General features: G+C 35.6%; 1 protein-coding gene across 1 annotated transcript in view; it reads left to right on the forward strand.

Moving 5' to 3' along the window:
* Positions 1-26,091, forward strand: part of Erbb4 (erb-b2 receptor tyrosine kinase 4) — a 687,902-nt gene that overhangs the window by 444,195 nt on the left and 217,616 nt on the right. The window contains exons 17-18 of the mRNA XM_042055633.1: positions 14,915-15,047; positions 19,486-19,608. Of these exons, the coding sequence (XP_041911567.1) occupies positions 14,915-15,047; positions 19,486-19,608 (256 nt within the window). The remainder of the gene's footprint in view (positions 1-14,914; positions 15,048-19,485; positions 19,609-26,091) is intronic.

Consider the following 26,091-nt stretch of genomic DNA (forward strand, 5'->3'; position numbering starts at 1 on the left):
CTGTGTGTGTGCATGTTTGTGTGTATGTGTCTATGTGAATGTTTAAATTGATTAGCACAGTAATGCATATGAAGACTGATAGGAATTGTTAGGAGGAAAGGAATTTCTTATTTCAAGATATCACAACCTCAGTTGAAACCTTGGTTAGGAAACTAACGGAGAGCAATGCTCACTTCAAAGTAGGGAATTTACTGAGGAGATCGGGGATAATACATTCACGTCAACTTGAAGAAATTCATAGACAAGAGGTAAAGATACAGGAAAAGTAATGGTGGACTTGATGAAGAGAAAATGGGTAAGTTTGTAAGTTTATCCTGAATTGTTAACTAAGTTTAACAATGTAGAGCGGAATGGAAGATATAGTTATGTATATTCATTGAATTCATCCAGAGAAAAATCCACTGAACTCACCCAGAAAGACACCCTGTACTAAAAGCACAACTGCACTATTGTGCATTGCTAAATCTAATAGAGAGGCAGGCTTACTCACAAAAAAAAAATGATTCTCCTAAGTAATATGTTTTATTCATCCAGGTTATGATTATTTAAATACAGACATGGACCTTAGAAATTTGGATTTACCAGTGATTGCCAATTGAATGTATAAGCAAGGAGATAGGGGTCATGCAATATTATAGATAATATGTGATGATTTGAATTAGAGCAAAGGGCCATTGGAGTTGAGAATGGGAGTGGGGTTGGCAAGTAAGGGGAAAAGACACAAAATAAAAGCATAATAAGGTTAATAGAGGAAATGTGGAAATTAGACTGCAAACAGCACAGAAAACCAGCATTCTAAATACGACACTGGTCCTCACCATCTAATCGTTTAGTGTTAACAGTCTAGGTAGACAGGCACATTGCAGATGAGTAAGCATGGATCTGGCAAGCCTGGAATATAGATGATGGAAAGACTAGGCAGAACTAGAACTAGAATTTACAACTTAAGCTTAATGCCAAATTTAGCTGTCAGCAGGACTTGAAAGGATTAAGAGAAATTCTGGGTGTCTGCATGGATGGAGTAGCATTCTCTAAGATGCTGCACATTTGGGAGAAGTGAGTTAATCCTTCTGAGCTTAGTTTAAATATATTGACTCTACAGTGATTTGATGTCTTCACAAGGTGTTAGAGGAAAAATATAGTAAGATAATACAGCATTTTTCCTTATGTAGACATGGAAGAGAAGTTAAGAAATATAGAAATAAAAAATCAATTGTTATATATTCTGATAAATTTGAGTGTGAAGAAAAAGAGAAAGAAGTGGTTACAGAGAGAACATTATTAGGAAAAAGACATCTGAAGATAGGTGATATTTAAATGTGCTTTTGGAAACAAAAGGTTTCACAGTGTAAAGCAGAATGGATGTGCATCGTGAACACCTATGGAAAAGCTGCAGGAATAGAGACTAAGCAAATGTGTAGCACTACCTCTGGAGACGAAAAGATGGCCTCGGTCACTCTTTCTTCAGAAGAAAACAAATAGAAGAGAAAGTGCAGACAGGCACGGAGGTTTTGTAGTCAAAGGCTCAGGCTTTCCTGTTGAATGCTTCATATCTGCCCGATGCTATAACTGCAACCATCTCAGCTGAGAAGAATGAGTGTGTTTTGAGGAAGTGCATACATGCATGTGAATGGAGCAAGGCATTATCTGGGAAATTACATTCAAGTATAAAATCTGTTTATTTTGTATTTAAATCATTCTGACATTAATTTACAAATTATCAATAATTTGAAATGTGTTTCTCCACATGAACCCAACTTGAAGGTCATCTATTTTACTTTCTCAAGGAAAATAACGGCTTGTACTATCACTGACTCTGAACTCATTAAATTAGAAGGCTCTTAAATATATAATCAGGATCTAGCAGCACCCTGTATGTGTTCAGAGAAATGAGCAGATTTCCATACCTGTAAGTTAACTGCAAGATGCTGATATATAACAATTATTCTGAATTGTACTGCCAACTGGAAATCAGCAATCGTATAACTGTGTAATTGCAGAATATTAGAAAATCAGTAAATTGCAAGGGACTTTTCCTATTTTTTAAAAGAAACTGTTCACATATAGTGAATTATAATGGAAATTCCCTCATAAATAAAATTTACTGGGGTTTTGATTGTACTGAGATAATTAAATTCATATTTTAACAATAATGCTTGCTTTAGCAAGTTTTCTATACACCTCTCTTTTAAAACTGAAAAAAGGTGGATTTTATCTTCACAATGATTAAAGCCCTCCCAATCATATGTTTATCCTTGTATTTTGAAGTGATAATTCTTCTCTTTGGTGTAATTGAAAATTATAGGAGTAATATATGCTCAGTCCATTAAGTGGGTAGACACTTAAGATATACATCCTTAAACACATTAACCATACACTAAATGCATGTACAAAAGTACGTTTTGATATTTTATAGATTTGGGGGTATGCTTTACACATTTGACTTCTTACATTGGTCACATAACTGCTAATTATTGTTAAACTTCCTGATCAATAGTTATCACCCCATGCATTGTGGGACAGCATTCTTTAGTATCATTGAACCATCAATCCACAACTGAAAGATGGGTGCTCTTATTTTATTCCACTCCAAATGGGAAATAAGTAATATGTGATCAAACATATAGTTGATGTAATGTAAGATCTATTTAGCTATATAGGATACATGACATCATCCTATCTTATTATTCAAGTTAGTAATCATTAGTGAAAAAATCAAATGGAAAACATTAAAATTGCAGAAATTACACTGCCTTCAAATATTCTAACTGTAAAGTATGTGCTTTTCTAACAGACCATTTTGTTTGACTCTTACAAATTTGGCTATTAAAAATCACAAAAGCTGCCAAATCTTCATTACTTAAATTTTCATTACTTAAGATTGTTTTAAAACAGTGATAAACATTTGTGTGTTAATTATGTTAAAGAGGAGCATTGATGAAAGCAAGAGCTTTGATTTGCCCTCTTTTTGAGTCGAAGTATGTTGATCTATTATTTTAGGTATCCTAAATGAGGAACTATACTTACAGAGATTTCTATCATTTCTATTTCAGCAGTTGACATGAGGCTTACTTACTTCTCTGGCATTTTGAAATTATAGGAAAAACAAAAATCTACATAATTATCTACAGAATAATGTCTTTCAGTGCCTCTGTGTCTCTGTCTCGCTCTCTCCTTATCCTCCTTATCATTTCCTCTCTCCCTTTTTCTGTCTCCCTTCTCTATTTCTCTTTATAGACCTCTTCTCTCTTTTAAATTATTGTACTGTTGTTTGCTAACATAACTTGATAATAATCAAAACTGCATAAAATTTCAAGATATGCCCAGCATACTATCTGAAATTTATAGTTGTGTACTTTAGTATTGCTTGTTTGGGGCTATTTTCAGATATCTATGTATGAATACACTTGGTGAACTTAAAATGCACTCAAGAAGAGTTTCTAGTGTTCTTTAGTTACTTAGTGCAGAGAATGAAGTCAGAACCCAACCACTCTTCTCCTTTTTTCTATTTTCTTTACAAGACCAAAATTCTGCATAGTCCCAAATAGCATAAATAGCCTGGATAATGTTCCAGATGGAAGCAGAAAGTCATACAAACTTTTCAAAAATCAGAAGGCTGAGAAAATGGCATGGGGATGTATATCACTTATGAAATTCAAAAGGAAATACTAACTTTACTCTGTATTATATTTAGACTATTTCCTTAATGACCATTTACTAAACAAAGGTTTTAAACATCCTCTTCTGGATGCCCATAAGCCATCTATATGTTTATACAGAGCTGAATGTTAATGGAACACATAATTTCAATAATGGAAAAATAGTAGAGAAAGAACAGATTGAAAAATTAATATTCTAGCTGGGAAGAGGATGTTTCATGTAGATGTAGAGTTTTCTTTCGTAGTAATGATTTCTTTTGCATGTAAATGAAATGGTTTCAGGCAAAGTATAAAGTTGTCTTGATATTGTATTATTTCAATGATGTTTGAATTAGTTTAGGTTCAACTTTTTTCCTTTTACATTATCTGGAGGCTGTGAATCTGCATTTGGAGCATCTGGGGTATAACGGCATCTTCTAGGCATTCAATTTTTTTTTTTTTTAAAAAAAGCTCCTCTTAATTAGAAATGTGTGCTAATTAGCGGGTAGATGTTTATATAAGTTTAAGAAGGGGGTTATATTCCTCAACGTTCTTATTAAATGCTTTAAGATGTGTTTTGTAAATCCAGTCATAACAAACCTCCTCTAAAAATATAAAGAGTAATCTATTCTATAGTGAAAACAATTATTTAAAGTGAAGTACAATGACCAAAAGCATTTGTGAAAGAATGTTTATTTGTCTTTGCTCCAAGTCCTCTGTGGGAGGTTTCTAAGTAGAGGAGACAGAGACATCCAAACCCTCTCATTTCCCCCTTGAGTTACTTCCAATCTACTGTGGACCCACAGAATAGAAATAATTGGATATTCATATTTTGCCAAGCTGAATACTTTACAAATAGCTCTGCTTTCTTCATTTTCTCTTTCTTGAATGCCAAGAGTGTATTTTCTTGAATTGTGCAAGGTAGGAAAACATTTTATTCTTTTTTTAATGTTCTCATCATTTGAAGCAGAGAGCGACCTAATGGATTCTACATTTCACCTGCATGCAGCTTTGCTAAGTTCTGTTTAGTGTTAGTTATAAATGTGTAAGGATTTCTTGCCCTTTCATCTCCTTTCCATAAATGTTAAATAAAGGAAGGTACAGATCATTCCTAGCTCAATGACCAAGAGAGGCTGAAAAATAAAACAGAGAAATGCATAGGCTATTGTACATGCATTCTATGGAGAAAAACCTGAGTTTCAGGTTTTGCTTTCAATGGCCAATCCTCTTAAGATGACAGGTGTCATTTTTACAATGCAGTAAAGGAAGAGAAAATTTGAAAATCTGGACATGATTCCTGTTTTTCTTAAGATCTTATCTACAAGTGAAAGGAAATCTGAGACATGCAGCTTCGGTCTGTATCACTCTCTCCCAGAGAAATCTAGACACAGCTAGCTGTAACTAGGGTTGTGCATTTTGTAGAACCGGGAGTAAGACCTCTGATACTTTCTTGATCTTCCTGGAGGTAGGATGGCCTTTCCAGTCTAAGTTCAGCATCCAAGACAGAAGTGAATGCTTCATTAGCCCTTCTTCATTTCCCCAGAATGCCTAACATTTGCTTTAGTTTTGGTGCCTGGTAATTTGTTGTACATCTTCACAGAAAAATGCAGTGACTTAGGAATTTATCTGTCTCACGTGAATGGTTCTGGTCAGCAGATGACAAGGAAGTAAGCTAAAAGCAAACAAAATTATCTGGTAAACAATTTGAGAATTTCTTAAAGAATATACTTCAATTAGCAGTAAATCAGAAACAAGAAAATATTGAAAAATGTATCAGTCTCGGTTTAGAAAAGCAATACATTAAAATGCTCTACTGTCATGCTTGTATTAGATATAGGCTCTATATACTTGATTAAAATAAAAAAAAACATAGGAAGTTCTCAAATATTGAATTTATTAGTGTTTGTAGGGTAATCTGAACAAAAAGCTACTAAATATTTATCAAGGAATTAATTCAGAAGTTTATCAATTTATGATCATTAATTTAGTATTTAAATTCATTTTTATTTTATGTGTATGAATGCTTGCATGTGTGAAGGTCTGTGTGCTGCAAATATGTCTGGCTACAGTGGAGCCTAGGACGGGGCATCCAATGCCCTGAGACTGACATTACAGGTGGCTGTGAACTGATGTGGAATGTTGATGTTGGGAACCAAATTTCCGGTCCTTCACAAGTGTGCTGAGCCTCTGAGACATCTCTCCAGTTCCTAGTTTGGTGCTTTTTATTAAAAAAAAAATCAAGGTATCCTCAAGGGAAATATAAAGTTATCTATGACATAATTCCAGCATTATTATCATAAACTTACAAAATAGAATTTTTTCTTTTGAGCTAAGAATATTCTAGGGGAAGCAAATCCTATCTAGGGAGTTCCAGTAGATAAGAGAAGCCATGTAATGATTGAGTCCTTGCACCTTTCTACTCTTGGAGAGCAAATAATTTGAAAAGATATTTCAAAATGTATGAAGATGGCTAAGGAATGGAGGACCATCTAAAGTAGGGATCTAATGGAGCGCAAGGATGTTTTGAGAGAGAAAGAAGTGGGCATATACATGAAGGATTGCTCCCAGATTTGATGAGGACTTGTTTAAAGGAAGGACTGATTGATTTGACAGTGGAGATGCATCTCAGTCTCTATCAGAGCAAAGTTCTTAGGATCATTGCCTAAAATTGTGATCAGAATTGGCTCGAGAATCAACAGGATGGAAGTAAAGTGAACACATTAAGTCATACTGATTCGAAAAATATATAAAGTTTCCTATTTCCAAGACTGTTCCAAATATTTCCATCATACCCTTTATCTGCTGGAGAACTAAGAAATTCTGTAGCATGATAAGCAATATTGACAGGCAATGTGGCTAAGGCTGCAAAGGACTGTGGCCACAGTTCCACTCACCATATTTCTTCAGATTGTCTTGCCCATTTGCTGAGTAGGTAATAGGATACAATACAACTGAATGCTTTATATGTTTTATAATTAAATGCTTATAATGTCTGGGGTTTTAATAGTAGACATTTATATAGAGATATAATCTAGGCAATGCAATATAAAATGGGAGAAACTATCAATTGTTGACATTAGGCATGTTTTAATAGGTTTAAACTGTGATAAAATAAGTCTAAACATTAAATAGTCACCTGATTGCTAATCAAGCCTCCTTTCTTGTCTAGTTACCTTTCAATGTTATAGATATTGTAAATACAGAACATATAGAATGGTCATATAATCCCATGTATGATCCCTAAAAATGAGGACATTTGTTTCAAAGCCAAACATAGAAATCTATATTTTTTCTCAGTTTGAGAAAGAAAAACATACCACATAGATAGATATTAAATATTGCCTATCAGAAAAAGGAAGTAACTATCACGAAGCTATTAGAAATTTTTCACAGAAACTGAGTCTTAGAAATGTAAGAATAGGGTATAGTACATATAGACTCAATAGCAAAGTTGTTGCTAAAACATTTTGTGACACATTTACTGAATGAAATATGATACATACTTATTGAAAAGGAAAATTACATCAACAGTATAAAGAAACAAGAAACATTTAAGCTTGAATAGTAAATGGAAGTTCTGCTTTTGCTGAATTACTACTTCATATTTTAAATGTAGTCAACTAATTTTGACCAGTAGTCAAAAGACAGAGCCATGCTGTGAAACCTACATCATATCAAATACAAACTGCCGCTGTCAACTGAAGTCAGCCTTGTGTAGTCTGACCCAGATCGTTTTCATTTGCTCAGAAAGAAAAATGTGTCATTTTTATAGAGCAGGTGGAATTCTAGGTCAGAATAAGCATAATTTGAGAAAGAGGAAAAAAATAGTCTTATTGTAGCTCTCCTTGCCCTAGGCAGTAACCCTTAAAGTTTCTCTAAGGGATATCAATGTTTCTTTTTTAGTGTTTCAAGGTCTCTTGTTTCAAATATGAACCGTTGTAGTCAAGATTGAACAAAGTGGAGATACAACAGGCACTGTGTACTGTCACCCACTTTCCTCCTTTTGCTATAACCTGTCACCTCAAAGGGGATTTTAAGCAAGGAAGGATTTATTTAAGCACATAGTTTGAAGTATTGGTCTCATGTGGGAAGGGCATTGTAAAGAGAATGTCTCACTATTAGGTAGACCAAGAAGATACCAGTGTTCTTCTAGCTTCCCTTTTCCTTCCATTCTAGGAAACCCGCCACGGGACAATGTGGCCCATATTTAAGGGAGATCTTTCTCCTTCATTAATCATTTCAGAAAACACCTTATAGATTTCGTAATGATGTAACTCACTAAGAATGAGGTGTTTCATTATCCAATTAATTTGATACCTGGAATTAACAATCACACTAAATGTGCTTATCTTTCTTAAAGAAAGTATTTTTTCTTAAGTTAAATAAAATCATCAATTCTGATGGAAATTAAAATGAAAATGAAAATGCAAAAAAATAATGTTACGTACAAATTTTATATATGAGAACATAAAGGATTTAATGGACTCAGATTATATAGTAACATAGATAGTAATAGTTGGAGAAGAATTAAAATGTTATGCTATTACTAAATATAAAATCAATGTTTCTATTAGAGTCACAAATAAATATTGTGCATTTTGTTTTCTCTACTATAAAATATATGTATTGAGCTAAAAGCTGAATAATGTCATTCTATGTTCCAAAAACAATTATATTATAATATTAAGGAAGAGAGTGAAATGAAAAGTGATTGGGCTTGAGAGACTCCAACGTGCAGAAGAATGCAGCAATACGTACACTTCATCTTTTTGCATTCCCTTTTCTGAGTATAGTCCCTATATTTAAAATGGGGTTAGTAGCAGCTACATCGTACAATTGGATAACCATGCAATGTATTTAAAGAGAAACTTTTAATTAGGAAATTTACATGTGCAAGGCTTTCTTTCAGGTCACCAACCAGCTCTCAAATCCTGACACAGAGATTGTGAATGCACAACCTTAGTTTAGGCTCGTTTCTTGATAGCTTTTATAAACTACCTTCTTCTTTACCTTGCTTCTCTTTATCTACATTTTGCTTCGGGACTTATTACCTTTCTTTCCTTCTGTATGCCCTACTTTCCTTCTTCTTCTATCTGTCTGTCTGTCTGTCTGTCTGACATCTGCCTGACTTATGGCCCCAGGCATGTCCCTCTCCTTTCCCTCATTGTCTTTTCCTTCTCTTGAACCTAGATTTCTCCTCCTACTTCTTCTCTCCCCCCATCTACCCTGACTATCACTCTCTTGCCTAGCTATTGGCTATTCAGCACTTTATTAGCCTTATCAGGTGCCTTAGGCAGGCAAGGTCAAACAAATGCAACACATCGTTATGTCGTCATCAAAGGCAGCAGAAACAAATGTAACACGCATCCACATAGTTGAGGTGATATTCCACAGCATTAACAAATGTAGCACATCTTTGCTTAGTTAAAATAGTATTCCATAAGATTTACAGCTTGGAATTTAAAATGGAAAATCTATGATCTATCAAAATTGTTTTAATTTAAATGTTTTACTTAAGAGCAAATTAACATTTGACTTATTCTCACAGAGGAAAATCATTTCCATTCCAGGAAGACAGTCTTTTGCAGTCTCAATTCATTTGATTATTTATGATTGAACAATTCTAAATGAACTGTGTGTCTTACAAAACACAGGATAATCTACTAGATGTTAAATCCAGTGTTCCTCTTATTTGATTAGAGATTTTACTATATTTAAACGGCTTACTTAAAAAAAAAGTGTTGAAACTGCTCTTATTTCCAAAGTTATACTCTGATTCAGTAGGCAATTCCAAATACATTCTTAGAATTTTGTTTTAATAAAGCCAACAAGCAGGTTTTTTTTTTTTTATCAAAAGCATTTACTTATAGCAAGATCAACTTAGGAAACAACTATACCTTTGAAGAAACATGTTGCAAACTTTTTTGTGTCATTATCTATATTATAATAAATATTATAAAGATCTCATAAAGGACACAAGAGAATCAATTCTAGTTGATTAGATTTCTGAATAATATAATGTATGTCCACTTATTTTCCACATTCATTTATTAACGACAGTAATGATTACAACCTGCTACAGCGGCTGCAGAGAAGTCTGAGTGGTTAAGAGTCCACAATGCTCCTCCAGTGGACCTAAGTTTGATCCACCAAAAGCATATTAAGCGACAAAAAACCATCTGTCAATCCAACTCCAGGGCATTTAGCACATATTGAAATCATATTTATATTTCACAGATACACACACACACACACACACACACACACACACATATATACATTTAGCTAAAACTAAAATCTGAAAATACTAGTAGAAATAATACTGATATTCTGGCCTTAGCTTTATTTCTACATGATCACATGACATAGATATAGATATAGATATATCCCATATATCTATATATATGACAGCATATATGTGCACACATGTATATTTTTAGGTATGCTGTGTTGTGTGCAGAGAGGTACTTTGGAAAGTGGAAGGTGTGTGCTTGTATACCTTGAAGCTGCTCATTACAAAGGGGAAGAATATTTACGTGATCTCAAATATATTTGACTTTATATGCTGACATTAAATGCACAACATTCAGCAGATATTATGCCTGTATTAATAGACTAGATAGTTCCCAACTGCATATTTTATTAGCTAATGCCTATGCATGTGTACTTACTCAGAGTTGTTCTGTAGGAGGATTAAACACACCTAGTTGGAGATAACCTAACAGGAACTTGGATTGATTCAAATTTAAACATCTTTCTGCCACAATTCTGATAAGAAAAAAATCCCTCAGAAATGAAAATCTTAACACTATGCAGTAGTTACACTGTGGTGTTATATTTGAGACTTTGAAAGTCTGAAACGAAGTGTTACTATATAAGAACTACACCTTGTGGAGTTTATCAGGCTGTCCTGTGGTTTTATCTCCCTAAACGTGTTCCACGCCCCATCTTTTCTCTTTTAATCTTTAATGCCTATAAAGAAACAGCAAAGAAGTGCCAGTCTGATAAAACACTTCCTGAAGACTTGCTTTCCAATTAATTAGTTTAACTTCTAAATTATTTAGTTAGGCTTCGAAACGTGGTACTCCCTGCCACCAACTGCAAACTGCAGAATCTGTGAATATTATTTGAACTGTGGGTTAGTTGTTTTATTCTAACTGGGAGTATGGTTTATTCAAAATGAAGGAAAATATAACCATTTTATATATTTTATTAGGTTTTTGTTTTGTGATAAGCTTATTTTATTCTTAAAAATATCTCATGGATTTACCATGGTTGGCTCTGGTAGCTTTGCCAACTAAAAAACAAAACAACCACTTTTCATTTTTGAAGGATACTCATTTATTGATAACAAATAGAAAAAGTTTAACAAAATATAAATAATTGAGTTTTGGTCATAAGTTATACTGAGTTAACCATATATTTTTATGATTTAATACTTTTAAAGAAAAAGATAAAGTGAAAAATATGGATGTCCAAGTGGGGAGAGTTTAATATATCTTCTTACATCTTATACAATAAGAGGTAGGGGGAGAGGAGAAGGAGAGAAGGGGAGTGTAAAGGAAAACAAGAGAATGGAATGGTTGAGATGGAGGAAGGGCAAAAATGAGAGCAAGGAGAGAGAGATCTTAATTGAGGTAGCCATTATAGGGTTAGCAGAAACCTGGCTCTAGAGAAATTCTCAGGAATCCAAAAGGATAACCCCCACCTAGGACCCTGGGAAATAGAGGAGAGGGGGCCCAATCTAGATTTGCCCTGTATTCAGACTGATGATAATCTTGAATATCACCATAGAGCCTTCATCCAGCAACTGATTGAGGCAGAGGCACAGATCCACATCGGGAACTGGAATGAGCTCCCAAAGTCCAGTTGATGACTGGGAGGAATGAGAATATGAGCAAGGTGGTCAAGACCATGATGGGTTTACCCAGTCAAAAGTCTACCTGAGCTAATGGGAGCTCACCAACTCCAGCCAGACTGGGAAGAAACAAGCATAGGACCAAACTAGTTCTTCTGAATGTGGTTGACAGTTGCATGGCAGGGACAAACTGGTAGTGGCACCAGGAATTTTCCCTACTGCATGAACTGGCTTTTTGGGATCCTATTCTCTTTGAATGTATACCTTGCTCAGTCTAGATATAGTAGGGAGGGCCTTGGACCTTCCACCAGGCAATGTGCCTTACCCTCTCTTAGGATTAGATGGGGTGGGGTGAAAGGGTGTGTGGAGGGAATGAGAGGAGGGGAGGGAGTGAGAACTTGGATTGGTAATTTTTTAAAAAATCTAATAAATAAATAAGAATGAAAAAAGAATAATGCTATGATTCACAAATGACTAGACAACAATATATATTTTAATGAGAGTAGGCTATTTTGGGGACACACTGCCTCCTATAAGGTAATTGCATTTGAAACAATAATACTCTTCATTATTTTTGTACTTTTAAATAAATTTATTAAAATCAAAATATGGGCATTTAAGTAAATTAATGAAATTAGTCTGGTTTTCAGAATTCTCATCATAGTTTCATAAGTAGGAGGGTGAATTTGGACTTTATTGTGGGGTTTCCAAATCACTGTATAAGTGAAGCTATCGGTTGGTTGTTTCATTTTACTCTGAGTTTGAACTTCACACCTCCATTACTCTTTTGGACACTTGAGAATGCCAGTCAGTTTTTAGTGGGCACTGAAAACCAAGCCAACAATCAAAACCACTGCTATGGATAAGGAATTGTAGAATTGCAGCTCTCTACCTGTTTGACCCCTTTGATCTTAATAGCCGTACGTGAGCTACTTAGAGATTCATCAAACACACAGGAAGAAATCTGTGCATTAGCTTGGTTTTCAAAGTAATAGATCTGGGAGAAATATATAGGAATTAAATATGTGATTCGGCTAATTCAATCCTGTTTTGAAGGGACCTCATAAAGAGTGAAGATTAGTCATGGATGGCAGTGCACAGCTGTAATCTTAGCACTCAGGAAGCTAAGGCAGGGGAATCATAAGTTCTGAACCAATTCCTAGACTCCATAGTGAGATTTTGTATTAAAAACAAAACCAATATTATTAAATCATAACTCTTGGTTAAACTAATGCTTATGTCCAGATCACTGAGAGTCATCAAGATTCACAGTGGTGAGACTTGTAAACAGAATTGTCTCTAACGTTCGATATTTTTCTCAGGAGACAGCCCCTGAATAATGTCAAACCACATATTTCCATGTGAATTATAATGTAGAAATAGAAGTTCTTTATTTCCCAGGTTTTGCTTTTTTGTTTTTCTGTCATTCTTGCCAGTTGGTGAGAGAAAAAAAAAAACAGTGAGGTGACACACATCGAGGAAAGGAACTGTTGGGTGAAAATATCAAAAGTTAATATTATGTAGAAAAACAGAAAATCCATCCTACTGAGTTTGAATGTTTCACTTGGACTAGCAGGGTTCTATAGTTCCTCACTACTGAAATAAGATGACAAAAAAGAGGACCGTTTTTGTTCTATGCAAAACTATAAATGTCCCTAAAATATAGTCAACAAACAAAACATGATTCTTACATTTTTAAAATATATAATGTCAAATTAGAAGTCTTTTATAATGAGTGGGTATTCACCAGTGTGTGAAGTAGTTAGTAGAAAAAAAATATGCTTTGGTTTGAAATTCCATAGTATTTCCTACAATAAATATTTAAGTGACATGTAAAAAATATGTCACTAAACACACAAAAACACATTGCAATGATAGGTTTGTGTCTCTGCTACAATTTAATTTTCTCAGTAGAGACTTTTATATCTTTAAGAGATCCTATTTAAGAAAATATAGTTGAATTATAGCTACGTTTCAATATGGTTTTCAATGTCAGGAAGAAACCTTTAGGATGGATGATGTTTTAAGATTTTCTGAAATTTCATGTGACAGTACAACAGCCATAATCTTCAAAACATATGCTTTCATTTGTGGAAGTAGTTACACAACTTTTCCTTACAAGTACTTTAGAATTTCAAGGATTAACTTATAATTATTTCCTGTCAATCTTTGAGCAAAAGTTTATTTTGATAGTATAAGTTATTCTTTTAGGGAATGTAGCGATATAGACTAGGTTCTTGTGAAGGTAGAGATATGTAATATAAAATGATTTATTGTAGAAGGCATGAACATGAAGGAATCATTCTTTGTCATCTATGGGGCTTCATAGTCAAATATTTGCTAGGCAATATCATGTTTCAGTCTGGGTTATTTGCTATGCTATATAAAATGAATGTACTTCAAAACTATGACCTCCTAAACTTCATAGATAACGCTTTACATAAGGAATGTATTTTTCCAAAAAGGAAAAAATAATTTTAGAAAACAGTAAGATGCAATCAACTTTAAAGTTCTGTCTTTGCTAAAATACACTGGAAGGATTCTTGAAGAGTGAAAACCTTTCTAATCACTTCTTGACAACATTTATATATCTTAATGAAATACTGATTTTACAGAAAAGTTGTGAGCATGTGGCATTTAGACATACTTCAAATTATAATAAATATATTCTTGTCACCATCACCCCAACATACGACCTAGTGTTTTCTCCTACTGGTCAATTTTCAAAACAATTTTGGTAATAAACAACTCATTAGTGATACTCTTGTGTTCCAAAGATGTGGTGGATTGTATCTCTCCTGAATACACATTTTCAGTTTAGACAAGAGGTTCTCAAACAGAGGTGATGTCACTAGGTCTTTTGCAACATCCGGGCCTATTGCTGTGGCTGAAGACTGAATATGCTACTGCTATCTAGGGAGAGTGATCAGGCATGATACTAAATATTGAAAATGAAGTAACTTCTACAACAGATTTGTAAACAGCCCAAAGGTCAATAGTGCCACTGTCAAGGTCCTCAGCTTGAAGTAAAATTATACTCTGCAACAGCGCATTAAAATGAACTTCTCATTTACTTATGAAAATTAATAAAAGGAATTTTAAATATTCCCACTCCATTGTCTTAGTGTGTGTTCCTCATTCCTTATTCAGTAATCCAATTTGTTTTAACCAAATGGCATGCTACAGTTGTTCTTCTCCAAGAATTAATTGTTTGTGCATGGTTTACTATTTAAAATCAAAGCAAAACAAAACCTGCAGCTTACAATGTTAGGGGCATGATTACAGCCCTGGTGGCTTTTTATTGGCTTTTCTTCACAATGACTAGATTCATGTGGTGTGGAAAATGGCTCATGCAGTTGCTCTTCCTCTCTGTCTTTCTCTCTTCATACTTTATTTTTATTTTTATTCTGGTTGGCAGAACTCCACTGATAGCAGCCGGAGTCATTGGCGGGCTCTTCATCCTGGTCATCATGGCTCTGACATTTGCAGTTTACGTCAGAAGAAAAAGCATCAAAAAGAAACGAGCCTTGAGGAGATTTCTGGAGACAGAGGTAGTGATTTCACTGTTTGTCATTACCTTGGGGATATTCTTTAAATTTTACAGACCTTCTTTTGTTTTCTAAAACCATTGAAAAGATGGCTTTGTTTAGGATGAGGTTGTGTGTTATACATTTGTACAAAGTTGGTGAAGACAGACTATATTATAAAAGTAGTTAAGATAGTAGGGTCAAAGCTCAATGAGAACAGAATGTATGGGTCCAGTGAAATTATTCTGTTGAAATAAAAAAAAGAATTATTTTGGTTGTGGAGATACCCATCAGCATCTCTGGATAAAAGATAGCTCAGTAGCAGCACACCCAGCATGTGCCTGAGGAGAGGACATCTCAGTGGTAGAAATAGACATATGTTAGAAATCAATAGAAATTCCCTGATTGAAAGTACAAGCTATATACATTTTAATTAGGATCATTAAATTGCCAGCCAATTATTAACTATACCTGCAGTGAAAGGCTGAGCTTTCAAACCGAAATAACATGAAACTTTTGACGCAGTTGAAGAGACACACTTAATATTGTGTATTACATGTTGAGATTGCACAATTTATCCATTAATTATCAGCATGTCAATAATGTCCCCCACCCCACAGTGGGTTCTTTTGCATGCAGCTGATAGTTTGCAGTGTATAGGAGACAAGAAAAGAACCATCACAGGAGATTTCGCACAAGCAGAGCTTTGAGTCCCATCCTACCTCATTCTCCAGAATATTTCTGTCTGGATCTGCCTGAACAATTCAGAGGAATTTTGTGTATCATTCAGACTATATTTTCTACTTGGTTGTCAAAATGGCCATCTGGCTGTTCTTTCACTCTTAAGAAGATCAGGAATAGAGATACTCTATACTTCATAAATGGGACATGCTGGAAATAGGTTATGTCTTAATACGTTTTCCTTCAGAAGTTTCCAAACAGAAAACCATTGCATGACACATGCTAAGGTTATTTAACAACATATATTCTATCTACAAACTTATCATTGTTCAAAGTGCTGAAACTTCTTCACCAATTCTGCATGTGTTCCAATTTTAAAATGATTTATTTCTTTATTTTCCAAGATAGGGTTTCTCTGTAGTTTTGGAGCCTGTCCTGGAGATCATTCTTTAGACCAAGTTAGCCTTGAACTCGCAGATCTGCCTGCCTCTTTCTCCCAAACACTGGGATTAAAGGCACCACCACCTGCCTTAAACTGATTTATATATTAAATTGCTTATAGATTCTTTTAAGTTACTCATCATAGGGCTCGTGAGATAGATCTTTCAGTAAAGTGCTTGCCTTGTAAGCATGAGGGCTTGAATTCGATCCATGGAACTCATAAAAACTAGCCATGGTGATGGTGGTATGTACTAATAATCCCAGGACGAGTACAGATGGATCCCTTGGACTCACTGGCAAGACAGCTTATTGTACTTGACATATTCAAACTCTGTAAAAGAGTATCCACCAAAAAAATGGAGAGTGACTAAAGTATGTTAGGTTGTTTTCTAGACTACCACCCACATAAATATGCACATTCTCTCTCTCTCTCTCTCTCTCTCTCTCTCTCTCTCTCTCTCTCTCTCTCTCTCTCTCACACACACACACACACATTAAAAAATCATACATACCATCTAAAAAAATGCCAATCAGCTCCTGATAGGGGACTTACAAGGGAGGGAATTCTTGGAAAGAGGATTTTTTTAATGTAAAATTCAATGATTATTTCTGAGATACTCTTACTTCTCTTCAAGAAAATTCTTAAAAAAACTAATTTATATTTTTATAATTTAAATTGTGTAAATGAAAGAATAGTAGATTAGTTGTCAAGCTATTGGGAAAAAGACTAATTTTAATAACTTTTACCATGCTTTTCCTAACATCCTTGCTCGCTCTGTACCCACTGAACTTAGGACTGCTCCACTGATTCAGTAGGCCATGATGTTCAAAGAAGATGACGATAACGGCCAGACAGAAAGACCACGACACAATTACCTTGTAAAAAGACATTTTCAAGTACCAAGGCAGGTTTAGACAATTTTAAGAGTAGAAGCCTTTAATTATATCTTAATGCAGAGAATAAAATAGGCTATTTGTTTGTTGTTTAAAGTTTAGTTCCTTTTAAACTAAAAAGAACTGTATTTTTAAAACGTTGCTTGCTATTTCTCATATTTGAGCATGAATTTTAACATGAAGTGCTATCCAAAGATGTAGGCTTTATGTTCTCCAAGCCTCTGAAGTACACACAGCAGACTTCTTTTTTTTTTTCCAGTTTGACCGCTGTCAGTTTTTTTATTCCTTTTTTTATTACTTTATAAATAATACTAATCAAAATTCTCACTTCCTCCCTTCTTCCCACTTCCTTCCCACTACCCCACATCCTCCCTTCAGTGCTAAGAGAGGGTAAAATACACTGCCCTGTGGGAAGTCCAAGGCCCTCCCCCCTCCATCCAGGCTTAGGAATGTATGCATCCAAAGAGAATGGGATCCCAAAAAGCCAGTACATGCAGTAGAGATAAATCCCAGTGCCATTATCATTGACCCCTCAGTCTGCCCCAATTGTCAACCACATTCAGAGGGTCCAGTTTGATCACATGCTCATTCAGTCCCAGTCCAGTTGGAGTTGGTGAACTGCCATTAGCTCAGGCACACTGTCTCGGTGGGTGAACCAACCTCTCGTGGTCCTGACTTCCTTGCTCATATTCTTCCGTCTTCTGTTCTTCAACAGGATTTTGGGAGTTCAGTCCAGTGCTCCCATATGTGTCTCTGTCTCTGTCTCCATCTGTTGCTGGTTAAAGGTTCTATGGTGATATTCAAGATAGTCATCAGTCTGACTATGGGACAAAGCCAGTTCCGGCACCCTCTCCTCCACTGCCCTGGGTCCTACCTGGGGTTATCCCTGTGGACTTCTTGGAACCCCTCCAAAGACAAGCCTTTTGCTAACTCCAAAATGGCTCCCTCAATTAAGATATCTCCTTTCCTGCCCCCATATCCATCCTTCCTCCATCTCAACCATCCTATTCCCCCAAGCTCTCTCCAATCCTCTCCTTCTCCCCTCTTTCTCCCCCCCTCTCCCCTTCCCTCTACCCTCCTCCCCTCATGCTCCCAGGCGATCTTGACTGCTTCCAATTTCCAGGAGGATCTATATATGTTTTTCTTTGGGTTCACCTTATTACTTAGCTTCTCTAGAATCATGAACTATAGGCTCAATATTCTTTGTTTATGGCTAGAATCCACTAAGCACAGCAGACTTCTTGATCCAAGAGTGATGTATTCTAAAAGCAACAGATGTTTGAGACTATAGATAACTACTAAAGTTTATATGTATGATGTTTGCTCCTATACATACATAACTTTGATAGAGTTTGACTGATACATTGAACACAAGAAGTTAATTACAGTTCCTATTGATCAAATAAATTAGTTACTTTAACAAAAATATTCTAAACTTATTAATTTTTTCTGAAAATTTCTAATTATTATTTTCCAAATATAGTTGGGCAAAGGTAGCTGAGGTTTCATAAAGGGCAACTGTGGTTAGGGTGTGAGACCTTTAGACACTCTTGCCTATTCGAGTTCACATCTCCTTCCTTCATGTAGTCAAACGCATCAGCTGAATGGCATCCTAACTACAACATCAATAAACTTCAGCCTACTTGTACATTTTGGCCACATTCAACCCTCTTCCTGATCTGCGGCTTCCTACTCTCATCTCACCCTTCATATTTAATTCACATCTGATGTATTTTATATCTGTATCCTTCTCTCCTTCTGATGCTCACTCTCAACTCCTCACTTGGCAAATGGTCTCTTAATGTCATTCTATTGCCATGACCTCAAGTCTGATATAATATATAGCTCTTTTAAAAGCTAGAATTAGGAAGCCTTCATCCCCACTTGTTATTGAATACCTTTGTGTCACAAAATGTAACTTACAGACTAGAACCAACTGTACTCATCTTGCTATGTAAAATGAGTTCACAACTCACCATCATAAATAAATACCACCTTATGGTACACAGAAAATTCAGAATTTCAGGCCTACTCAGACAAGATTTGAGATGTGACAAGAATCATATATTTGATGTGTTGATTGACCAAAAAATCAGCATTGTGTTAACTAGTATCCCCTTCTGATATGTTCACGATAGCTTTGCAATTATTGTAAGTGCTAATACGGGACAATTTCTGGTTTTGTTGTACTTTTGTTTTCTTTTATTTCATCTCTGTATTTTTAACCAGTGTGCCTCTGGTAGAATATATGCAAAAAGTGAATTCACCTAGACAAAGAACAGTTGCATGGAGAGTATAGGACTGTGGCTGATACTGGAAAGTAGTGTTTGTCAGAGAAATGTATCCTAGCATAGCACTTTCATTAAACGTGTTAGAAAATAACAGAGGGAATAAGTAGAAGTCAGTGTGGATGAAAGGTCCATAATCCCACGCCTTTGCTTTGCAGTTGGTAGAGCCCTTAACCCCCAGTGGCACGGCACCCAATCAAGCTCAACTGCGCATTTTGAAAGAAACAGAACTCAAGAGGGTAAAAGTCCTTGGCTCGGGAGCTTTTGGAACCGTTTATAAGGTAAGCGAAAACACAGTACACGCCTCCAGTTATTTACGTTTTGTTTCAAGCTTTTAAAAAATAATAACCGAGGTAATTGTTTTAGCCAGCCTAATTTCCTTTTAATATTTAAAGAGAGAAATCATGTAATATTGAGACGTCGATGGACGGATGAGTTCTTTAATTTTTCTGAACAAGTTTGGATAAGTGTCATGTTCAGAGAAGGGGAGAACTGTAGATACTCATCCAAGTGGAGTGTATTCAGGGCCCTTTGAGCCCCTTTCAATATTGCCTTCTCTTTCACAAATTTCCACTTGTTTCCCAAATACTCAACCACGACCTGCTTCCCTTTCCCCTAGACATTGCTTCTGGAGCTTCCAGAACTTCCCGGGCAACTCCCATAATACTTTGCTGTCCTTTCTGCTTTTTTTTTCTCTCTCTTTTTTTTACTTTTATTATTAAAAATTTCCACCTCTTCCCCACCTCCCATTTCCTTCCCCCTCCCTTAACTCCCCTCCCTCTCCCTTGCTAGTCCAAGGAGCAGTCAGGGTTCCCTGCCCTGTGGGAAGTCCAAGGTTCAACTCACTCCATCTGGGTCCAGGAAGGTGCGCATCTAAACAGACTAGGCTCCCCAAAAGCCAGTACATGCGGTAGGATCAAAACCCAGTGTCATTGTTCTTGGCTTCTCAGTCAGCCTTCATTGTCCTACACGTTCAGAGAGTCCGGTTTGATCCCATGTTTTTTCAGTCCAGGTTGCCCTGGCCTTGGTGAGCTCCCATTAGACCAGGGCCGCAGTCTCAGTGGGTGGGCGCACTCCTCGCATTCCTGACTTCCTTGCTCATGTTCTCCCTCCTTCAGATCTTCATTTGGGCCTTGGGAGCTCAGTCCTGCACTCCAGTGTGGGTCTCTGTCTCTATCTCCCTCCATTGCCAGATGAAGCGTCTATGGTGAAATGCAAGATATTCATCAGTATGTCTATAGGAAAGGGTCATTTCAGGCTCCTTCTCCTCAGCTGCCCAAGGAACTATCTGTGGACATCTCCATGGATACCTGGGACCCCCTCTAGAGTGAAGTCTTTTGCTAACCCTAAAATGGCTTCCTTAATTAAGATATCTTCTTCCCTGCACCCCTATCCACCCTTCCTCCATCCCAACCATCCCATTCCCCCAGGGTCTCCCCATCCTCCCCTCCTCACTTTTCTATCCACATCTCCCCATCACCCCTTACCGCCACCCCACCCCCAAGATCCCAATTTTTGCCTGACAATCTAGTCTACTTACAATATCCAGGAGGATAACTATATGTTTTCCTTTGGGTTCACCTTCTTATTTAGCTTCTCTAGGATCTGTAATTATAGGCTCACTGACCTTTATTTATGTCTAGAATCCACTGATGAGTGAGTACATACCAAATTCATCCTTTTGGGTCTGGGTTACCTCACTCAGAATAGTGTTTTCTATTTCCGTCCATTTGCATGCAAAGTTCAAGATGTCATTGTTTTTTACCGCTGAGTAGTACTCTAGTATGTATATATTTCACACTTTCTGTATCCATTCTTCCATTGAAGGACATCTAGGTTGTTTCCAGGTTCTGGCTATTACAAATAATGCTGCTATGAACATAGTTGAACAAATGCTTTTGTAGTATGATAGGACATCTCTTGAGTATATTACCAAGAGTGGTATTGCTGGATCTGGGGTAGGTTGATTCCGAATTTCCTGAGAAACCGCCACACTGATTTCCAAAGTGGTTGCACAAGTTTGCATTCCCACCAGCAGTGAATGAGTGTACCCCTTACTCTACAACCTCTCCAGCAAAGGCTATCATTGGTGTTTTTTTATTTTAGCCACTCTTACAGGTGTAAGATGGTATCTCAAAGTTGTTTTGATTTGCATTTCCCTGATCACTAAGGAGGTTGAGCATGACCTCAAGTGTCTTTTGGCCATTTGAACTTCTTCTGTTGAGAATTCTCTGTTCAGTTTAGTGCCCCATTTTTTTAATTGGGTTAATTAGCATTTTAAAGTCTAGTTTCTTGAGTTCTTTATATATTTTGGAGATCAGACCTTTGTCAGTTGCGGGGTTTTGAAGATCTTCTCCCAGTCAGTAGGTAGCCCTTTTGTCTTAATGACAGTGTCCTTTGCTTTACAGAAGCTTCTCAGTTTCAGGAGGTCCCATTTATTCAATGTTGCCCTTAATGTCTGTGCTGCTGGGGTTGTACATAGGAAGTGGTCTCCTGTGCCCATGTGTTGTAGAGTACTTCCCACTTTCTCTTTATCAGATTCAGTGTGTTCAGATTAATATTGAGGTCTTTAACCCATTTGGACTTGAGTTTTGTGCATGGTGATAGATATGGAACTATTTTCATTCTTCTACAGGTTGACATCCAGTTATGCCAGCACCATTTGTTGAAGATGCTTTCTTTCTTCCATTCCTTTCTGCTTTTTAATCCTAGTCTTTGTCAGTACCCTACTAACTGATCACTCAAAATCTATATGAATGTGCTAATACGTTTGTAGAATAAGATTATCAGAACTTTTTGCCTGACTGATTACATATATGATTTAGTCATTATGTTGGTAGTTTCAATGCCCTTGCCTTTTGTAAAAAAATAAGAACACGGGTAGTTCAGATCAGATAAGACAAAAGGATAATACGATCTATTTTCAAAGAAACTTCTGGAAATAAAAAATTCAGCTGGTGGTATCTATATATTTACTTATTTAATTAAATTACAAGTACATTACAGAGTCCTGCCCAATATTAACTATGGTGAAATTTATTTTAATGGTAAATAGCGAGATAAAGAAACTCTCCTTTGTTAATGGTAAGGCCATTTTGTAGCAGCCATTGGTACAATTCACAAAATTTACTTTTGCAGCTTACTGTCTATTTCTAAGTGATTCCTTATTTTTACAAACAACTGATTAAGGTAGATATGTGTTTAAGAATTTTATATTTCAAAATGCTCAGTGTTTTCTCTATTTAGAAAAAATGATTTAAGTTGATGTGATTTTATATATATACAATGTATATATATGTAATCTCAAACGTGAATTATAAGTCATAGGAATAAATTGTACACAAAAGTTTGAGAGCACTGTTTTAATTTAGTAAAACAGTGAAAACAGTGGCAAGGTAGTGACACAGTGTCTCAAAAAACATAAAATAATGATTTATTTATTAGAATTAATTAATAAAAATTAATGATCATAATGTAGACATAAATTTTTATTTCCTGGGTATTTGAAAATATTGTCATCATTATAAACCTTCTAATATCCAAGTGTGAAAGTTTCCCTATCATTTTAGTGTGCATATTTTGTTCAGTTAAATAATTAACAGAGTGTCCAATTTGCACAGATTCTAATTTAGGCTGACTTTGTCTTTCTGATCTTCATATTCTATGCCTAAGTTACTATTTATATATACTGAAATTATGCTATAAAAAGTCACAAATTTTGTAACTTTATACTTAAAATTGAATCCAAATTTGATTTGCTATTTAATAATTTCATTTTGTATGTATTTTAAAGAAAATGTATAAAATTATTTGTAATAATACATATGTGATTCTAAATTCTCTCTTTCTTATTGATTTTTGTTGAGCTCGACTTTTTCTGCTCCACCCCCAAGGTGTTGGAAGGACTAATTGAATCATTACTATCCTACTGCTTAAGACTTGGTACCACTTCGTTACAATGTATATGCCTTCCAATCAACTTTAAAAAGATTCCTTGCCCCCACAAGCCCTATGATTCATCTGATAATTGCTTGATCTTTCATATCCATAGATATGAATGAGGGTTTCCAAGCTAAACTATAGGAAAGACAACAGAAAACTGTTGGAACCTCTTTCCATTGTGTTTGGTGATAAACATTTCTACATATCTTATTGACAAAATTGCAAGTATGTAGATAAATGTGTGCTTATAGTAACTTTAGTAGACATTTCATAAGTTTATTTGAGTGGCATTTTTGAAATATGTGTTGCCAGTCCTACGTTTTAGTAAACATATCATGCATTGTAAGACATACAGCCTTAATCTATGAAAAACCACTGGCGAACACACAAACGCCAATGGCCTGAGTACTTATTTGGTCATTTTTTCTTCCTAACTGAAGCTATGATATGTTTCAGGATCAATATGGGCATGAGTATATTCCAATTCTATGGTGTTTCAGTATATAACATAAAGGCTAGACTTTCTTCAAGAGTGGTACAAATTAATTCACACTGAATTTATATTTTTATTTTAAAACTATACTTTAGGAATATTTTAATATTGATGTTACAGCTTTATAAAGTAATTCCCAACGTGGTTTTATTGAATAATGATAAGCATGTCCTCTGCCCTAGGTACCATCTCTGATAAAATATAGCCTGGGGTTTTGAGTTCTGAGGCTTTTCCCTCCCTTCTTCTGCTTGAATATCCATTTACAAAATTATACTACAAGTAACTTATGTTATTATTTTGCATTTGACACATATTTTTCCCCATTGACCTGCTTAAGTCAAACACAATCGTAAATCTCATTCTGAAGGTTTAAAGTTCTTTCTTCACTGTTATTACTATTCAATGTCTCTTGGGTTTGTGTCTCCTCTATTACTCCAACACAGAATGACACAAACACATTTACTTAAGTTAGGTTTCTTCCTATCATTGTCTCCAGATGAGGCTGAGAAAGAATGTAGAGCTGCAACCTATAGTTTCCTCCCTTTTGTCTTCAAGTTAAAACTGTCAGAAGTCTTCTTGAGATCCCTCCCTGTAAAGGTCTCACAAAAGTTCTGAATTCTTTTTTGTTCTCATTTTTTTTATTAAAAATTTCCATCTCCTCCCCTCCTCCTCCCCCTTCCCTCCACTCCCTTCCACCCATACCCCCACTCCACCCCTCTCCAAGACAAAGAGCCATCAGGGTTCCCTTCACTATGTTAAGTCCAAGGTCCTCCCAGCTCCCCCTAAGTCCAGGAAGGTGAGCAACCAAACTGACAAGGCTCACAGTGAGCCCGTCCATGCTGTAGAGTTCATGTTCATTGCCGTTGTCCTTGGTTTCTCAGTCCTCCTCCACCATCAGTCACATTCAGAGAGTCCGGTTTGGTCCCCTGTTCCATCAGTCCCATTCCAACTGGACTTGGTGGTCTCCCGTTAGATCTGTCCCACCATCTCAATGAGTACACGCACTCCTCACGGTCCTGACTTCCTTGCTCATGATCTCCCTCCTTTTGCTCCTCATCAGGACCTTGGGAGCTCAGTCCGATGCTTCTATGTGGGGCTCTGTCATTTTCTCCATCCAATGCCAGGTGAAGGTTCTATGGTGATATGCAAGATATTCATTATTTGTAATAGCCAGAACCTGGAAACAACCTAGATGTCCTTCAGTGGAAGAATGGATGAAGAAAGTGTGGAATATATACATATTAGAGTACTACTCGGCGGTAAAAAACAATGACATCTTGAATTTTGCATGTAAATGGATGGAAATAGAAAACACCATCCTGAGTGAGGTAACCCAGGCCCAAAAAGATGAACATGGGATGTACTCACTCATAATTGGTTTCTAGCCATAAATAAAGGACATCAAGCCTTACTTCTGAATTCTTTTTGGACTATATGCTTTTAACAACATCCATTCTTAATTCAAGCATTCTTGTCCTCATTTAGATGTTTAAGTTTACTCAGAAACCTATTATTAATCTTGTACCTTGAAAGTCTAATTTTTTAATGTTGTCCTAATCCCTAAATCCTGCTATTATGTTGATAAAAAGACAAATTGCCAGTAGTCAATATAAGTATCTATCCAGTGGCAAAAATGATTAATTTAATAATATAAATTACTGTGTATTCCATATACCCCAGAACTTGCCCTTGAGTCCTATTTTCAAAATAATAACCTTTGAAATTTAATTCCTATTCCATCTTAACTTAAGAAACATGAAAATTTTCTATTAAAGAATAAACAACTAGGGTGAAAAATAAATATCATTCTACCCAATCATACTATATATATATATATATATAGTATTATATATATATATATATATATAATTGTTTAGACATGAAGTTTCCATACTCTTCAGAGTGAAAAAATACTTAATTTTTCTTAAAATGAAGTTGGTATTGTCAACCTAATAAGATTTAAATACTTTATCCTCTGTTAATGCTCTCATCAATGTTCAAAGCCTTTTATAAGAAGAAACCAAATTAATCTTAAATGCACATTGAATACTATGAAAATAGAAATATGCATAATTCATCTCTTATGAATTTAGACCACAAATATGTACAGCAAGTAATAGATGCTGAAGAAAAGCTTATTATTGAAAAGAAATTAAAACTCAGAGCATACCAGTTGCTTGTCCAGTGGCAAATTGTCAGGTCTGAATAAGTACATACAAGTCACGTTATCTGTATTGAGAAGGTAGTATTTGAGAATATATATATGTACATATATATGTATATGTATATGTGTATACATATATATATATATATATATATACTTGCAATA

Source organism: Arvicola amphibius, chromosome 8 (assembly GCF_903992535.2).
Source record: "Arvicola amphibius chromosome 8, mArvAmp1.2, whole genome shotgun sequence".
NCBI lineage: Eukaryota > Metazoa > Chordata > Mammalia > Rodentia > Cricetidae > Arvicola > Arvicola amphibius.